The 19,601-nt window shown below is 34.4% G+C and overlaps 1 protein-coding gene across 6 annotated transcripts in view; it reads left to right on the top strand.

The window, feature by feature from the left end:
• LOC149781725 (neprilysin-like) overlaps positions 1 to 19,349 on the top strand; it is a 136,145-nt gene extending 116,796 nt beyond the window's left edge. For all 6 annotated transcript variants that reach the window (XM_089935830.1, XM_089935828.1, XM_089935827.1 and 3 more), the window contains 11 exons: positions 145 to 247; positions 861 to 934; positions 2,035 to 2,138; positions 2,732 to 2,790; positions 4,365 to 4,416; positions 6,251 to 6,318; positions 6,956 to 7,083; positions 9,018 to 9,083; positions 10,698 to 10,799; positions 12,669 to 12,745; positions 13,125 to 19,349. In XM_089935830.1, the coding sequence (XP_089791956.1) occupies positions 145 to 247; positions 861 to 934; positions 2,035 to 2,138; positions 2,732 to 2,790; positions 4,365 to 4,416; positions 6,251 to 6,318; positions 6,956 to 7,083; positions 9,018 to 9,083; positions 10,698 to 10,799; positions 12,669 to 12,745; positions 13,125 to 13,224 (933 nt within the window). In that variant the 3' untranslated portion in view covers positions 13,225 to 19,349. The remainder of the gene's footprint in view (positions 1 to 144; positions 248 to 860; positions 935 to 2,034; positions 2,139 to 2,731; positions 2,791 to 4,364; positions 4,417 to 6,250; positions 6,319 to 6,955; positions 7,084 to 9,017; positions 9,084 to 10,697; positions 10,800 to 12,668; positions 12,746 to 13,124) is intronic.
• The last annotated feature ends 252 nt before the right edge of the window (positions 19,350 to 19,601 follow it).

Genomic DNA, 19,601 nt, shown 5'->3' with positions numbered 1-19,601 from the left:
AACATCCACCAAACGTCTGCATGAAATCATTTTATTGCATGTAACTTATATCTCTCATGAATTATTTTGTTAAGGTTGCCTAGTTCGATCCATACATTTGGAAGGAGTTACATGTATACTAGTATCTTTTTTATGTTCGTTAAGGCATTGGAGATGATTCACGACATTCGGGCGGCTTTTAACGAGTTGCTAGAAGAAGTGGACTGGATGGATCATGCCACGAGAGTCGTTGCTCGAGAGAAGGCAAGTATTTCAAGAATAAAATGCAATTTCAGAAAACTAAATCTTTATATTTACAAGAATTTCTCTTTATCAGTATATCAAGCAAGGTTTAACTAATATTACACCACCTTTCTGATATTTCGTACATTCATAAATATACGTACGTCGTAAAAATCAGAACTGCCTTGAGGGTATGTAAGGTCTACGTGTGGGTGCATTGTATCATATGGCAATATTCAACTCAAGACATAACGCTCCGGTGGCCTAGTGGTTAGAGCGTCCGCCTCGGATGCGGGAGGTCGTGGGTTCGATCCCCGACCGAGTCATACCAAAGACTTATAAAAATGGTACTAAAAGCTGCCTCGCTTGGCGCTCAGCATTAAGAGGTTAGTGTTAGTGTTAGTCTCATTATCCTGGTGTCAGGATAATGTGACTAGGTGGCCTGATGTCCCAGTACTAGACATCACTATAAACTGCCACACAGCAAACATCGTAGCGATATGACTGAAAAATTGTTAAAGCTACGTTAAAAAATCCAAATCGCACACACACTCAACTCAAGGCATGAAATAGGATTGTATTCAAACATAAATGTGAAAGAACAATATTTACATATTTGCATTTTCTCCTTTAGGCAGACGCTATAGCAGAGAAAATTGGATATCCACAATACATTCTCAATGATACAGTCTTAGAAGAGGAGTATAAACATGTAAGTCATTCGAGGAAGAAAAAACACAACAAATAAACAAAACAATCCAAAACACACACACACACACACACACACACACACACACACCAAGCAATGGGACCTTTTTAAAAGAAGAGTTTTGATATGAATTAATATTTCAAAATTTTAAAAGATATGAATTAATATTTCAAAATTTATGACTAAATATAATAACAGAATAATATAGCGACATCCGCTATATGGAATGGTCATATGTAGCAAAGGCTCAAGTGACGCACATTTTCCTATAGCCTACCTTTTACGTTCTAAGATACAATGTTTGTCAAATGGATGTCATTATGTTCATTGATTGGCCCATAATATACATCAGTGGTGCCAGACAGCCTCATTACTGAAAACCCTGTAACTGTAAATTACATTAACAATTTCGTTTACTGTATTTCTAAATTTAAAGTAAGTAAAAGTTAATACAAATTAGTTGTAAAGTTGATTGGCAAATCACACCGTTTGTTCAGCATTGATCAACGAAATAGATTATAGTTTCTATTTTTCTGCCTTGGTTTCCTAAATGAAGAAGGATGTCATACAGATAGATACCCGTGGTGATCACCAGAGCTTCAAATGTATTTTGGGGAGAACATTTTTTTTTGGGGGGGTGGAGGGGGAGACAATGTCTTCAGGATATATAACTTTTAGGCATCGAACTAAGTTGATTGCTTGAATCTAGTACATATACTGATTTTTATGACCAAACGATATTAACCATATGTCCTGTACATTTAGCTGCTCAGAAATCCATAGCATTCACTGAACAGTAGATTATTTATAGCAATTCCATTAGGAGCTATTGCATTGGCAAATCGGTATCACAGCGTTCTCACATTTTGCTGACATGGCTCAAGGGAATATGCTTGTCCCGAGAAAGCTTGAAAGATGCAGCGACATTGTTTCAGCCTTTTCGGAAATAAAACTTTCCCCTGATACATAGTTTACTTACTGGTAATTTACCATGTCTCACTGGTCGAACTGTAATATGCATAGACGACTGAGATCGTTTTTGTATGGCGCAATTTTTTGAATGCAAAATTTCTTTACATTGCGTAAACTTCCTTTTCTCTCAGGTTGAATTTGATCCTGACACGTACTTTGAAAATGTCCTCGAGAATATACACGGCATCGCCATAAGTAACCTGGAGAAATTACGTGAACCTGTCGACAAGACCAAGTAAGTCTGATAGTGGGTCACGTCGATGTATTTATATTGTTGCGAAAATTCTTAGATCAGTTATTTCAATTCAGCGTGAGTTCTTTTCGTATATTATATTTGGCATATATTATGCTTTTAAGTAAACGTGCTTGAAACACCAACACATAAAACACCAACACATAAAACAGCAACGCATAAAACACCAACACGAAAAACTAAGTCGCATTTCATCAGAACATTTAAATGAGAACATATGCATAGGTTAGCTGATGGACATCACAGACCAGTATTAATTAAAGATGGTGTTACAATGCAATATATGTTCAACAAAGCAATACATACTGTAAATTATATTTATATGTTGAATGTTTGTTTGATTTTTAGATGTGATTCGTGTTCAGCAGAATGACGGAAATCATACTTTATGCCATTTATTAGTACCTATGTGAAAATTTTCCTTTTGCCACAAAAAATATTTAAAGCGATTTAAACTAAATAATTATTTGTGTTAAAATTATTTTATGAAACTATTAAATATATAACATTTATACTGAAAAAATTATTCTAAAAAATATTTTCTGACCTAGTTTTCACTATCACAATTGTTGCAGATGGTCAACGACACCGGTAGTAGTAAATGCATTCTATAGCTCTGCCAAAAACCAGATAAGTAAGTAATGCCGTATTTATTTGTCTTTCTTCGTTTTTCATTTTTATATGTACTTATGACGAGTCCATTCCACGCATGTGTTATCAAGTCAACTGCAGTAAACAAAATTAACTATATGTTTTAAATTATATTTTCATTGCAAATAATGTAATTGGGATTATCTAGACCGCTCTAACAACTTATTAAAGCCTTTACCATACAAAGAATACGTTCTAATACAAAATGTTAACGATGGCTGGCATATGTACAAAATTAACTTCAGAAATATGTATTATAATGGCGATATTGAAAAGGAGATAATGAGAGTAAAATACCGAAGAGATAGATAAAGAGAGAACGATCCAGCTCATACGTCAGGGATATATTCTAGCATTGTTGGATTCGAAACGTTTTTTTTACACGTCACATCTGTCATTTGACTGAATTAGTTCAATTAAAATACTCATCCGTTTGATTAATAAACATGAGACGTAAAAAGAAATTATGTTGATTGGTTTCGGCTGTTTTCGACAACTCTTCATCATACATAAACCTGGAATGTCACCTAAACACACTCTTCGCAGATGCTGCTGTCCCTAGCTGCAATTATTCCTCAACTTCACATGTCTAATCGATAATTTTCACCATGCCAAAGGTGTTTGAAGGAATTATATTTTGGGAGCAGGGATTGTTTGAACTCATCTAGTGACGTAATCTGACGTATACCCACTGAAAGATTATTCTGCAGAGAGAGAGAGAGAGAGAGAGAGAGAGAGAGAGAGAGAGAGAGAGAAATGTTATCATTGTATCCGATATGAGAATCAATGATAATAATAACATCATTTTTAAATTCGATAAAATAATAGTATCGGACATGTTTGAGAATTGTTAATTCATATTTTATGGTGGCTCGAACCCAGGTCCGTTTTTTTTGTGGCATCCATTAGCTTGCTTGCACGTACAACCCCTTATACCCGCTCGATCATTCACACATCCATAGTGACTAAAAGTGAATGAAAATCAATTGTTGGTTGGATATACGAGTGTGTCTACTATCGACAGATGCCTATATATCATGTTTTGGTGATGTGTGCATAGTCTGGAGGGTGCAGGATTTGGTGCATGCCGGCAATGTGATGGGTAGCCATAATCCACTAACCCGGCTTCGAATTTCGGTAGAGTACGAATTAAAACTTTTCTAACCTGTGTGATATTTTTTGTTCGTTTTTGAAATTATGTTAATTTTATCAAGTATTCTACTGTAGGGTACATGATTATTACTTTCAGCTTTGTTAGGTATATCTGTATTTCTTTATAATAACCTATATGTACCTATGTCCCAGGAGTCCAGAGTGATTGTACACTTATATACGAATTAATTACTGGGTCGATATGCCAGTTTGCTTTCTATAAACAAATGTATTTAACAGCAACGTTTTAGCATCATGTATTGGTGATGTGTACATTGTCGAGATGGTATAGGGAATGGGTGCACTCAGGCAAAGCGATGGGTGCCGTAACCTGCAGACCCAAGTTCGAATCTCTGTATAGTAAGAATTTAAATTCTCTATATTGTATGATATGGTTTATTTCAGTGTTTCCTGCCGGTATTCTTCAGCCACCATTCTACAGCAAAGGATATCCAAAGTAAGTAACATGACAAGTGACAGTATGACAAACCTCTAATTGTACTATGCCTGAGCGTTGTCGAGATCTCTGACAAAATACAGTTCAACCCATCCTGAGCCTTGTCAAGATCTGTGACAAATTACTAGTTTTACTCAACCTGAGCGTTGTAAAGATTATTAAAAAAACAAGGGGCAGTGTCAGAGTCTATGGATTACTTTACCGAAGACCACGAACATAAATAAGCAACCATAATATAACGATGCAAACGAAAACGGACTTGTGCACTTTAATTTGAATGATTTGGTGTGAAGCAACAGAGAACTAGAGTACGTGTCGATAAAAAGTCTCACTCACTTGAGAATATGACACTTAAATTCATTTAAGAACTATTCAATCGTTTCAGTTTTCTTTAAGACCCCCGTACTTCAGTGAAATAATGTCCATATTACAAGCAATTTTTATTCGTTTCCATATATTTACTCCGATCATAATTTAATTTTCGTAAACTTAATTTAGATACTGTAACATATGATAGTTGCTAATTTCTTGTCTCTCAATCTCATGAGAGATATCTATTTAATACGACTTCGAATAAAGAGTAGAACACATTCTACAGTTCTCTGTATAATACCAACTACAACTAAACAAATGTAACACCTGGCTTTGACCAACGTATTTGGCAATTGTCGGTTTTTATCCCAATCAATGGTTACTTTCAACGAAGAGATCCAGTCACTTACTTGTACAGTAAATGAATATCAATCCTTCTCAGACCTTATACACCACTGATAGATGACAAAAATAACCGGTCAAAATGCTCAAATTTTAAACAACATTTGTACATTACATGCATGTCCGCGAGGAATTACTGATCATTTGCGCTCGGTTAGTTCACTTGTGTGGTCCTCTTGCTACATCACATCTTCATATTCCTCTATTCGTGGAAATTTCATTCATTTAGGTACAACATACCCAGTTACAGATATCAGGGACAGTTTATGTCAATTTCACGGATATGTTCAATTAGGGGTATTCTTGATTCTAACAAGACGAATAGACAGAATATTCCAATAAAACATTCTAAGTTATTACTCTAATGATCGAAGGATTATGCCGATGTAAGGTCGATAAACTCCTGTTGTAGTGCTACTTGGTGTGTGTTGGATACAGATATATTTTATAAGATCTGCGATACAAATTAAATTCTATAAATTCTAAAGAAAATCGGAAGACGAACAATTTGGTTGGTTTTAAGGGAGCCCCAAGACTAGGTAGGCACACCATGATATGTTCCTGTACGTAGCGTGACACATTTCTGTACGTAGCATGACACATTCCTGTACGTTGCGTGACACATTTCTGTACGTAGCATGACACATTTCTGTACGTAGCATGACACATTTCTGTACGTAGCATGACACATTCCTGTACGTAGCGTGACACATTCCTGTACGTAGCGTGACACATTTCTGTACGTAGCATGACACATTTCTGTATTCCTGTACCTAGCATGACACATTCCTTAAATAATTTAGAAAATTCAAACTATTGCCAAATAATAATAAAGGCTAGTAACAGCGCTTTGTAACTGATCCCTAGCTTTACACTTGAATCAAGGCATTAAATGCGTTTTCGATATACACAAAAAACAAAACAAACACAAACGGTGTTCAAAACTATAGGCTTGTGTCGGTCGAACTTGAAAACTTTTGTTACATCATATCTCATAAAATATGGAGAAATACGTCAATGAAATAAAGTTTAAGACATTTCTCAAATGAAAATGATGCCTTATTTTTGTGAATTAAATCAACAATAACCTCAAACAATTGATAACTATATTTTGTTTCAGATCACTGAATTATGGCGGTATTGGTATGGTAATTGGTCACGAAATAACCCATGGTTTCGACGACAGAGGTATCACATGTTAATTTTTTTTAAATTTTGGCTTTATACGATTTCCTCCAAGAATAATACTTGTTTCAAAGTGCGCTGTGAAACATTAAACATTTGAATGTACCGATGTCTCTACTTTCAGTATTAATTACATCGTAATGTATATCTTTCTAATTTGTTAATAAAGTTCTACCTTTTTATATACAAAAGGGCATTGTCTTTGCAGAAACAACTATATTTTTCAGCAAATTATGTATAGGTCGTTTACCAAATAGATAAAGTAAAGAAAGTTAGTTCCGAATTAGTAATTTTGTCAACAATTTAAAGAAGAAAATTCACAGCACATATTCTTTTCTTTTGGTTGCCAAGAACAAAACAAATCCCAAAATATTAAAGCAAAGCTAGGGTTATACTGTAATAATGATATCACTATAGCTACATATATACTATACGAGAATTTATAGTTCATTCCTGATATCCCTCTTGTTGCATGATAAAACACGATAGTTGATAATGAATTCCTGATATCCCTGTCGATAAAACACCTGAGTTCGTAGTGGTATATGCAGATTTTCATTATCTAGAATGACCCTTACTATTTGCGTGCCTTACTTTCATACCGATGAAAGTAATCAAAGGTTATATATTTTATACAAAGGAAGACAATACGACAAAGATGGCAACCTAAAACAGTGGTGGGACGACGAAGTGATAGAGAAATTTAAGAAGGAAGCACAGTGTATTGTTGAACAGTATGGCAATTTCACCTTGGAAATAGGAGTAAACGTACGTATCACGACTGAACTAAGCTACAGGTGCGTTTTAAGTAACTTGCTGTTGTTGTTGTGTCGAATGTTGAGCACATGATAGGCTATACATGGTGGCCAGTATAACTGGTGGAGATAAAACCTGGGAAAATCTCGGGAAATGCCACCGACTCACGTGATGCTGCTGTCAAGCTTTCTGACATACCCACCTTGGCCGATTTTCGATACTCGAACCCACGTGGATAGAGTTGAGATGGCAGTGCTCGTTAAAAGCGAACGCTTTATACGACTCGGTTACTCGGGGCCAAAGTTTTAAGTAATGCTATGTGCTTTATATGCATGGGAGATTAAGCTGAAGGCCTAGCGTTAGATGTGATAGCAATAGGACTACTGTTTAATAATAACTACGGAACATAATGCTAGTTTCCATGCCATTTCGCACACAAATGTGGACATAATTTATCAGATAAATCGAAACTAACCGGTTGTTTTAATATAATAGCAAAAACAAGGAGCTTGAATTTATTGATTAAGCCCGTCTTTAATTTCCTAAATTCAATAGTTTTCTAAAATCTTAAATCATCGTACATTGACTTTCTGGTAGGAAAGGCCTGATCAACAAGACGAAACCGTATTTGAACACTTGCTTCAAAGGACATAATTAGTAATGTTTATGTAGACAATATATATACCTTATTGGACGGAAATTGTATGGAAAATAATTTCTAAACCACATACAAGCCAGAGAGGTTCTTCCTCATTGTCCTGGGAACACAAGGGTAGTAGTGTTATGTATATCTATAATTGTTGTACCTTTTATTCATTCCAGTAAATTGTAGTGATTATCTATAGCTAATTTTAATGTTCTTGCATATATTCTGTTTGATTGCATAGGATCTATAAGTAGTCGCTTAAGTACGTGTTTATGGTTACACAGAATAATTTAGGGTTGTTTCGCATTGGACAGGTCGGTCAGGTGGGTTCTTTGAACAATTGAGTCATTTCCCTTTGGATTGGTTAGGTCATGTGTGTTCTTTTACAATGTTGACGATTAGCAAATTGTCACGTAGGAGTATGTACAAAACAATATTGGACTTAATGGAAATAAAAAAGAAGCATAAAGTAGCAACAAACATAAAAACAAACATGTAGAAATAGGAACTTTAAGTGTATTGCTTTATATACGTCTTAATCCATAAGTAACAGTTAAAAGCGTGATCATTAGGATGCAAAGTTGAAAAGCGTTCCAACTTGAGAGTTTAAATAGAACATGCGTCATGATCTCTTCCACGTCGATCAATATCTGCTTTCCCAGGCTTAATAGCTCAAAGAAGAGAGCATTCTGTTGAAATCACATTTAAAGCTAATACGTCAGAACTCAGTTGGAGGGCTGTGCCAGGTTTTACCAGTATCTAAAGTTAGTGGGACTTATCCACACCTTTCACTAATGTACATTATCAGTTAATTCTAAATATTTATTTATTTATTTTTTGCAGCAGGTGCGCTTGACACTCAGGTGACTTAGGTCATCCTTGCTGTGAATAATATTAGCAAACATTTTCTGTTTAATTATATATCTTTTGGGGGTAAATTTGCTTGTGGTCCATACATTTATTTAAAACTGCATGTGCTGTCGTTCCTAAGACAAGTCATTTCAGTTCAAAATGACAGAGTGCGTGCTGTCTTTCCTGTAGACGAGCCATTTTAGTTCAGAATGGCCGAGTGTGAAATATTACAGGAGGAAATGTTTGTAGTCTAAATCGTGGACCTTTTGGTACCCAGATTTGCTACTTGTTTTCTGCACTGAATTAGTGCTATCTTATAACACATCGGGCAGCGATATCATTAAATTCACTCTTCCATTTAAAAAACCCAGCTTATTCTATATGATAGAAATTTACACTATCATGGCATGTTAAATCCAAACTTTGAAATGCAAATGCTTTTTTTCAGCTAAACGGAATCCAGACCCAAGGTGAAAATATAGCCGATAATGGGGGACTAAAGGAAGCATTCCGGGTAAACCAATGTCGATTTTTGATAAAAAATGTGTATGTGTAAATTGATCGATGAACCAGTACAGATCTTTGCAATTGAGTTCTGAAAAATTCAAGGCAAAATGCTAAGTTTTCCATTTAATTTTTAAAATATTGTCGGCAAGAGTATCAAAGGAAAATTGATCTCGATCATAAGTTCTTGTTTTTGTTTAGCTCAAGAATTTTTAAGTCATAATGCTAGGTGTATGAGTTGTATTTATATTTATAGGTGTTCATTAACATAGTCATTGTAATTCATTGTGGATTATTGAAATTTGTTTTTTTAACGTTGAAATTGGCGAGTATTTTATAGCTTGAGTACGATATGTATATCTTTCTGCATCAGAGTGTACCCAGATAAGATTGCATTTCTTTCTCGAAGAAAATAAATCAAGAAGTAGACTTTTACTTTGCAAGAAGAAATTTTGAGGAACCTAAATCAAAGACGGGAACTTATTAAACGGTGTAATAATTAACTATTGTTACGTATTTAGGCTCTCATAAACAATAACAAGAAAAGAGTGAAGACAACAAGCTTTTGTAAAATTTAGCAAAAAATTTAAAAAATGGAAAAAAGAACTTACGGTTTTAAGAATCAAATCCAAAAATAATCTAAGAATAATCCAAGAATTATAAATTATTAGTTCTAGTAATAAATTGTTCTAATGAATTTGAGTTCGAGTCCCGACGAAAATCCAAACTGAAAGTTGATGACGTATACTTTAGCCAGTTTAGTACGAATGTGTCTACAGTTCTTTGTTGTACCAATGAAAATAATATTCCGGTGCTTGAATTCACAAAAAATTTCAATAGATATCTTTATCCAAGAATTCTGTATGAACACTTAAATATTCTCTAGGGAAATAATTAATCACATAGAATCCAAATAATTTGAAGAAAAATTAAAATGTAACTCCAACTGGTCGCAACAGAAAAAACACATTGATATCTAAGCGTTAAAAGTCCAACTAAGATTATTTCTCAAAACATCAGTATTAAACCCGGCCACTGCGCAAAACAGATGCCCGGATTGTGGTCACGTGATTACTTTCTAGAAGCTTTAAATCACGTACTCCAGTACTTCCTCGACTTCACTCTTTAAATCGCGCATAAGGAACGAATAAAAAAGAAGTTGTTTATCTCAACTGTTACTAATTTTGAATCAAGGTCAGGAACTAGGTCAGCATAAAGATACAAAGTTCTATTATTAGCTGTTTACGAAAAAACAGGTCAAACTAATTTCTGGAAAATGTCAAATTCCAGTAACCAAAATTACATTAATATAACATGTAATAGAATTAAAAAAAATTAAAATTAACAATCAAACAATTAAATAGGATAAGATATAAATAAATGAAATATGCATAAAACTATGCATAAAATGTATTTAGGAAGATCATGATTAGGACACCGTGACTCATTTTTCGCTTTATTTGTTAAAATCTGAATGCATTTAGAACATGTTCATAAAATATGAGTACAATGAGGCATAGGCTTAAGAAAACATGTAAATTTTAAGTTTCTCGATTTTTTATGATTTTCTAATAAATAACCGTATTGTAAAAAAAAAATGTTTGAAATATCTTATTCATTGCAGGCCTATGAAAAATGGGCTGCCTTCCAAGGCAAAGAAGAAGCGTTGCTACCAGGACTTCTACATCTAAATCATAAACAACTGTTCTTCCTAAATTTTGCCCAGGTTGGTATTTTTCCATAACCTCATTGTACATTCCACGTTGATATTGATGTAAACTTTGCTTATCTTGATATTAATTCGAAAACTGATGGCTGTTTATGCAATACAGTTCTCAAGAAGTGTCGAAACAATTCCACTATTCATAGACAGTCATGAAGGAAAGCTGACTAACGATCCTGTTGAACTTGAATAGGCAACTACCCCTAGACACAGATAAAGATAGGCTATATATATATATATATATATATATATATATATATATATATATATATATATATATATATATATATATATATATATATATATAAGCAAATTGATATACCAATACTATTGGCATATTAAATTGTGATCCGTCCATGGCGCAAGAATACGAATATATAAACATTCTTTCAACTGCAGGCCTATAGATCAATGATGAATTACTACTCATTCATTAATCATAAATGACATATGAAAATAACGATAAAAAGTATTAAAAGTGTCTGTTTTCTAAATGAAATTTAAATGGGACACGATTTCATCGGAATCCTTTCTTTTTTTCCATTCCCCTCTCCCTTCTCGTGTGTAAGGGACCAAAATAAATCTGGAGTGAGAGAAAAACATGGCGCTGGACGAAAATATTAAAACTGACCTTGTACCAAGTAACCTACAATAATCTGATTCGTCGTAACGCTATGTTTACGCTTTCCTTCGGATATATCTACAGTGTTCATGATATCAATACTATATAGTTGCAAACGCCAGTCGACATTTGGCCTATATGTTAAATTTGAAGGTTACGAGGCACACATACTGTAGCGTGTTTAATGCTTTGTTGTCTTTGTTTCTTAAACCTATTATAATGTTCTAAAACTAGATTATTAATTAATTAATATAACAATTTCCAAATGGTCGCCCCTCCCCCCCCCCCGTCTCTGGATTATCGTAGCTAGATACGGGCGAAAATTCATGAAAATGCCAGTGTTAGGGATTTTCCCTTGTGTCGTACGACGACGTCTCTGGACTTATGAATGATGGCAAAGTTTACTCAAACCGTCGAAAGGAGAGAGAGAGAGAGAGAGAGAGAGAGAGAGAGAGAGAGAGAAATTTTATTATCTTTAGAAATGTTAATTAAAGTAGAATAATGACTTAGATGAACTGTCAATATATTAAAATATTCCACGCTAATTTCCATATGCCGGTATGTGAATGCCTGACAGTCCAAGTTCAGCGTACAAGAGGTTAACCGTGTTTGTAGTGCACTATTTTCTTCATAAAAAACATATTTCATGTTTAAATCATGAGCGTGTCTTATATTGATTTAATAACTCTGAATAAAAATAGAAACTCAGAACGAAAACAATCAACTTATCAGTTTGCATATGTGATTGTGAACAACATGAAAATTCGTAGAACTACATTTTGTTACGGACACACTTGGAGGGATATGAGGAGTTCATTCACTCGGTCAGTATACAGTTACCCGGAGTATATCGTAACTCCATTCAAAGTGCAAATATATGTATTTGTATGTGATATAAATAAAATATATGTATAGTATGTACGCTGTATCAATGCTATAGTACTCGTTGTATAAATTTTTCATTAAATTTAAACTCGGCAAGCCTCATTTCCTTTTAATTAAAAATGTGTACATCTCGTGGTATATCATTTCTCGTGGTATATCATTGATACAACTTACATACATATATTGCACGACATCACTTATTAAAAGCACTTTTTATTCGGCATCTGTCAATCTTCCAAAATTCCATAGCTATGGAGTCGTCCACGAAGTTTTTGGAGTGGACAGAAGTAAACATAAAACGCAGTGTGTTGTATTTTGTTTGACTAGGAACATTAAACGCGAAGTGTTGTATTTTGCTTGGCTAGGTATGGTGTGGTACCATGAGACCAGAGGCAGCAGTGAACAGAGTCCGCACAGGTGTTCATAGTCCTGGTAGATACAGGTGAGAGATAATGAGGTCTTTGTAGGTATTAAATGACTATACAGGTATGTAATAATAATAATAATAATAATCTACTTTCTAATCAGTCAAGAAAGGTATCCGTCTAAATCTGTATGTCCAGAACATGTCATGTATGAGGAATCTACTACTATTTCTAAGCAGTTCGTTCATGTAACTGCGACGTTTTATACGGTCAAGCTGTTTAAGCTACTGTAACCCTAATCGCTCAAGTGGAAACACGACTTGAACTTAAAGACATTCTATTTCATCATGTAACTTGCTCTTTTCTCTGAGTGAGTCTTGTCTTGTTGATGCATCTTTGGGCTAACATAACATAAATTATAATTTTGCGGTGTCATTAGTCTTATTTTCATTGCAGAGTTATTGGAACTCTTCAAAACTCGAGGGAGTTTTCGAAAGTCTTTGGCTGTGCGCCACAAAGCTTTATGAATCCAGATCACAAGTGCAAGGTTTGGTAGCGTAAATCAGGTCATGAGAACCAGCACGTTTCTACCTTGCTTATCCTGTGTACATTTTATCAGCACGAGCCAAATTAGAGATAGCAGTTGTAATACCGGTGGCCTGCGTGTTTTCTTTCTGTTGATCGGCAGTGCAGGATATGAGTTTCGCCAATGAGATAAACAGCGTGATTTAATAGCAAATGTTTAGTCTCACATTTCAAACAGTATATTGGCTATGTTAAATAGATTATTACACAGGCACATTACATACGATATGCTATCGAGAACATGCTTCTGTGACTGGGATGATACGGTTTTATGCGTCAATGCCTTCTCAGAAGTACGATGACGTAACAATACTTAAACCTGATTTACATGGACAAAGATGTTAGGGAAACATTGCAATGAATCACAGTGCTATGTATGGTGATGTTATATGTATACCGTTGAGCATCAAACGGGTGTGGTTTATATATATTTGTGTTTTACCATTGATTATCAAACGGGTGTGGTTTATATATAATTGTGTTAATGTTAAGTATTTCATAAATTCAAGTTCATTATTTTAGTCATATCGTTGTATTTGGTAATCAGTCCGGATCCAACGCTAAAAGAGTTGAACTAAGTTAAATGACAAAAATACAGAAGTGTATACCTCACTTCAGTGTTTGAATCTTTAATCATTATTTAAGTAATTAGTTTCAATCCATCAGTATATCCGATATTTATTTGAGTTTCAGAACAGAACTGTTGGAATATTCTATAGAAAAAACCAAAAGTCATTGTTGTTTACTATTTATGTCATCCTGTACCATCTGCTATAGTTGACGTTAATGTTGTACACGTACTTTAGTTTATTTTCATTTGGTGTTTTTATCACAAATTTCTTATAAAATCTAACGTTTTTGTGCTTATTTTCTACCAATACTTCCATCAACTAATTCTGAATTTGTATTTTGCGACAAATAGCGTTGTATGTACTGATATTTCTATGAGCAAACAAAGGGAAAACATCAGCGGCTAACACTCTTCCTAAACACGCATATATCACATTCCCGTTATTAGTTGTACCTGTAACGATGTCGGTGTAAGAGTAAAAGATTGGATTGCTAGAGGTTACAGATTGTCACCTTGTGAAAAATGTAAACATTGTGTATTCTTACCTGATAATAATCGTTTCATCTAGCTGTTGAATTTGCAATTAGACTGAAACCTTGATCAGATGTCAAATGTACATAACTATGTTTAAGTTTGTACTTATCCAAGAATAGATAGTTGTCAAGCAGTAAATGCTTCTTTCGCAAACCTCCCTAGAGAAATTGCGTATTTGTGTCATTTGTCAAAATTATTGTTGGATTATCTTATCAAGTTTATGATCTAATTGTGCCCGCTTCATACAGAGTACTTGGCTGAAGTGCATGTTATCCATACATATTTCCACTAAGAAACACCTTTTTACGGTGCTGCCTGCGACAAGTATCCGTTTGTCAGAGCCGCCATCCATCTACCAGTGAATAATCCGGCAACCTAAGTTTAGTTTAACATTTCATTTAAAGCCAGTAAATTACTGAATGGTGTTCTTTTATTAATTCCTAATCATTACTGTAAAGATCCCTAACAGACTAAGTTTATCTTAGCTTATTTTAACCAACCTTCTGTAAAGACTTTATCTGACACAACATCCAATAACTTATTTCTCATTCATCCACCTTATCTCAGCCTTATTATTCTACAATCTTTTGACCAATAGTACGTCAGGGAGAACTGTTTTTCACTAATGTATTATAATGGCTTTGGACCTATAGCACACGAATTATGCCTAATTTTCACCAATGTGTTCATTTGTCGTTTGAACGCTGTATCACCCCTTTTAAACTCGATATTTTCTCTATATATTCTATTGGCTCTGGAACACTATATTATACAAATTGGGCCTGATTTCTAGGTAGGTATTCTGCCGGCTTTGGAATGCTGTCGCACCCAATTGAATTTGATTTTCACTAAATTATTCTTTCAGCTTTGGAACATTATAGCATTCCAGTTAGGCCTGATTTCCACTAACGTATTCTGCTGGCTTTGGTACGATGTAGTACCGCAATTGAGCTTGATTTCCACTAAAGTTTTATGTTGGCTTTGGAATACTCTAGCGCCACTTTTGGGCCAGATTATCAGAAAACTATTCCTCAAACTCTGGCAGAGGCGTAGCTATGATATTTTGCGCCTGGGGACGAACTATAAAATTGGCGCCCCAGCCCCCTCCCCGTTTAATCACATTTTTGAATATTACCCTTGTTTACTTATTATAATGTAACGTTGTAAGCCTCATTTTGGCGCCCCTGTACCTTGGCGCCCGGGGACATATGTACCCCCTTGCCCCCCCCCCCCCCCCCAGCTACGCCTCTGAACTCTGGGCTTGATTTGTAACACCGTAATATTCGAATCGGGCTTAATTTTAATTCAAGTATCTTTTGAACTTTCAACCACTGCAGCACGTCTATCGAGCCTTTGTTCTTTTATCATAGGAACACTGTAGCATCTCAGATGGGTTTGATTTCAGTTAAAGTCTTCTTTTAGCTGTGAAACACCGTAGCGTCCTGATTGGGCCTGATTTGTTATTTAGTATCGGAACACCGCAGCGCCTAGATTGGGCCTGGTTTGTTATTTGTGATCGGAACACCGTAGCGCACTGATTGAGCCTGATTTGTTATTTGTAATAGGAACTCAGTAGCGCCCTAATTGGACCTGATTTTCACTATAGTGTTATTTAAAATCGGAACACTATAGTAACCCGACTTCCGGTTGATCGCAAGCAAATGAACTTACGTGGAGCTTGTCAGAGCTAAACGATCTCAGATAAATGTGATAATCAGTCATTTTTGTGCATTTTATCACACACGTCTCTTTCTACTATCGACTAATATTACATATTGTATTACTTGTGATTACTTCTAATGTCAGTGTTTTGATGGATCTTCGTTTAAAGCTTTACCAGTTTAAATATATTTCTTTAATATGTTGCAGGATCCCCTATTATTTCTTTGATACTTTAAATACTTATTTCATATGTGAGATCGATGTTAATTCTATACATTTGATTAAATATGAAGTAATTTTTGAACAAAATATATTCTCCGAACGTCTTCAAAAATTAATTACGTGGAAACAAATGCGAGTACTTGTTCTCAGTAACTTTTAATTACATCAGTATTTATTACGCTCTCCGCATGTGACCTGGAATTGTTTTGCTAAATAAAATTATATCCTTTTTTTCGAATATGTAGCCTAATGCTTACCATATCATTATTTAATCAAACAGGGTTGATCTGACTTTTGATACAGACTCGATCATTATTTAATCAAACTGGGTTGATCTGACTTTTGATACGGACTCGCAATTCATATTTCTTTACCACATATCCGTTAGGAATTATTTACAAGTTTTCTTGACGTCCGCGCGTCAGTATTCCTGGATGCACCATATTGATCTGTATCTAACTAGTATCTAACTAGCCTGCGCGCTTTCGAGTCTTTTTCAAAGGCAAAAACAAAACATAGACAAGACAAACAAATACAGCAGAAACACCGTTGTGTTTGCAAAACTCTACATGGCTGTTTCAACAGGAAATTAAACCTTTAAATTTAGTATGTTTCAACTAGTTTTTTTCAACTTGTCGCAGATGCTGGAAAATATCTTTTATTGACCTAGAAATCGATGAATCATAACGACTACCCGTATTTTATGTAAATATATGCAACCGCAAATTATATCCCGGATATTTCATTGATATAGTAGTAATAGCTTGGTCCGCAAAAACCGTACACAGTGTTGTGGATATCTATGGGCGCAAAACTACGCTGACTGTGCTAATGGTAGATTGATTGATTGGGTGTAATCGATTCAAAAGATATCATTGCAACTAGTACTACTCTAGTGAAAAGTACATCTCTTCCAAACCACACATGTGAATCACACTGATGGATAACAGAAGTTCTTCAGAGCAGTGTATAGTACCTGTTGCTCTAGTTTACACATCACTAATTTTAAATGACTGAATACATTCATTATATTTCATACGAGGAAGTTCTTGTTTGCTTCTATGTAAAATTCCATTTTCCTAAACGACTCGACTACAGCTGTTAATCTTTGAGAGCTTACAAAAGCGAATGTGGGGATGTTTCAAGGGCCATATGTTCCTGTACAAGATGATTAACAACAGTACATGGATATGATCTTTTTATGTTGAAGTGTAGGTAGATAGTCAACACATACGTAGACCTAATAAACAAAAATATATTTACGCACAAAGTACAAAACAAAACAGCAAGTAATGGCCCGCTTTAAACTCTCATCACGGCCACGGAATCCGACAGTGACTATGCTCAAGTTCTACTTGTGCGTTTAAGAATACTAGTGACTTATCTAACCGTTAACATAATTTCTTATTCTGTACTTTTTTGTAAGACATAATCACAAAATGTTTTTGAAACTATCTCATTTATTTTGACGATTATTTCATAATACACTTTGCAGTTTAAATGTAACTGTATACAAACACTTGTACTTGTTATTTTCACATTTGTACATATGTTTTTGTAGATAGCATTTCTAATTGCTTGAATATATTCTTAAAAGTTTGTATGTAAATATTTATCAAAATAGATATTTGTTTAAAATCCTATGTTATCGCCACTTTACCAGATGTGTTTATTATATTTAAATGATTTTAGTATACCGCTTGTACGTGTTTCTTTTTGTCATCTTCCGTCACTTAGGTCTCAATGACTTCTTTACACCATGTTGTAATTACTATCGTTGATTTTTCTCTTGGTCCACGTAACTTGAATAGAGTTCTGACAAAATGAAATGACAAGCATGACGTATTTCCATTTCCTTAATATACTATCATCATTGCAATATGACGACCTGTATTTAATGAGAAGATAAGTTCCCCGAATAATTTAATTAAACAAAGATAGAGTCCGCATCAGTTGTAGTTTTTAATATAGTTCAATTAAGGTAAAAGAAATCAACCATGTAATTTTAATAATGTGTCCATATTCAAGAATTACTTGCTTCATTATAGATTTTTTTTTGTTATTTTCATAGGATCCAACAAAGCATATAATTAACAGCGCACTTTTTTTATTTCAATCACTTTTAATTTTATTTTTATCCCCACAGTCCATCTATGCCAGGCATTTAGTCCACATACTTAGTGTGGAAATAAACAGTTCTCTGTCGAAATAGATCGCAAGTTATCCATATTAGTCGTGAAGAGTTTTATCATCTTTGGGTCTTGACAAAAGCAGACAAGTTGTAGGTCATGAAACAAATTTAAACTAAATTAATCATAATTTTAATTAAACTAGCACAATTGTGTTTACAGTACCACACGTTCGAGTTGGAAACATATGTATGACCGTTGTCTTGGTAAAGTAAATATAACTTGTTGGAGATATTTCACTGATTAAAAATGTTGACCGGTCATAACTATTGCTATAGCTGTGATGAGCATGGGTTATGAATTAACCTCTCACATAATTCACATGTCTATGATGACTGGTAGGAGAATTTCGAAATACATCTTTTAAAGTTGCAGAAAATTTAGAGAGCATATTTCATAAAAGAATACAAAAATTAGTTTGAGATAACTTTAGACTGCGCTCAATATGATGCCATGCTTTAGTTACAATTATGATAAAATCAAATCAGAATTTGATAGCGATGGAGTATTTTACACACACGACATGATGCAGACATGATGCAAAACGTAAAAGCAGTCGGCGTGACTGTCGGTTCTAGTTCTCTAACTGAAAAAGACTCCATCTAGATGACGGTACTGCAAAAAATCACATTTTATCTTTTGTTTTACAATTCATAATACCTGTAACTTACATTTTGAAGATGATATTTTGCCATCAGGATTGGCTTTTAATTGATATCAGTAGCAATTAATTGATATAAGTAGCAAAGGCTAGCAGTAATGGTGTACACAACTATGTATTTCCGACCAAAGGGTAAATTGGCAGTTGAAACATTTATAATCAACATACCATTGTACATTTTGTACGAATACTTGTGTCAAACTTTGTAAATAATTGTGTTCTCATCTCCATTTATTTAATAAACTACTTCCTTTCTATTCCTGTTTCTTTATTTTTGCACGTACATTACTAAGCATGTAGACCCCTTTAATTATATACATATCTTCCTTGATGCAGAGGTGCATTGCTAGCATGAGGATGTATCATACAATACAGCGGTCTAAGTCGAGTGCCATTTGGTGACACTTATAAGGTACAAACATATATTTGTCATACTCAGGCTTTTTAAGGTATCTGAGCTTGTTTGGAATGCATGTATATACATAACACATTATTTTATATTATTTTTG

This window comes from Sinohyriopsis cumingii, chromosome 15, assembly GCF_028554795.1.
Source record: "Sinohyriopsis cumingii isolate HCF-2022 chromosome 15, ASM2855479v2, whole genome shotgun sequence".
Classification (NCBI taxonomy): Eukaryota; Metazoa; Mollusca; class Bivalvia; order Unionida; family Unionidae; genus Sinohyriopsis; species Sinohyriopsis cumingii.
Note: the sequence above shows the minus strand (reverse complement) of the source record. Positions and strands in the feature narration are given on the sequence as shown.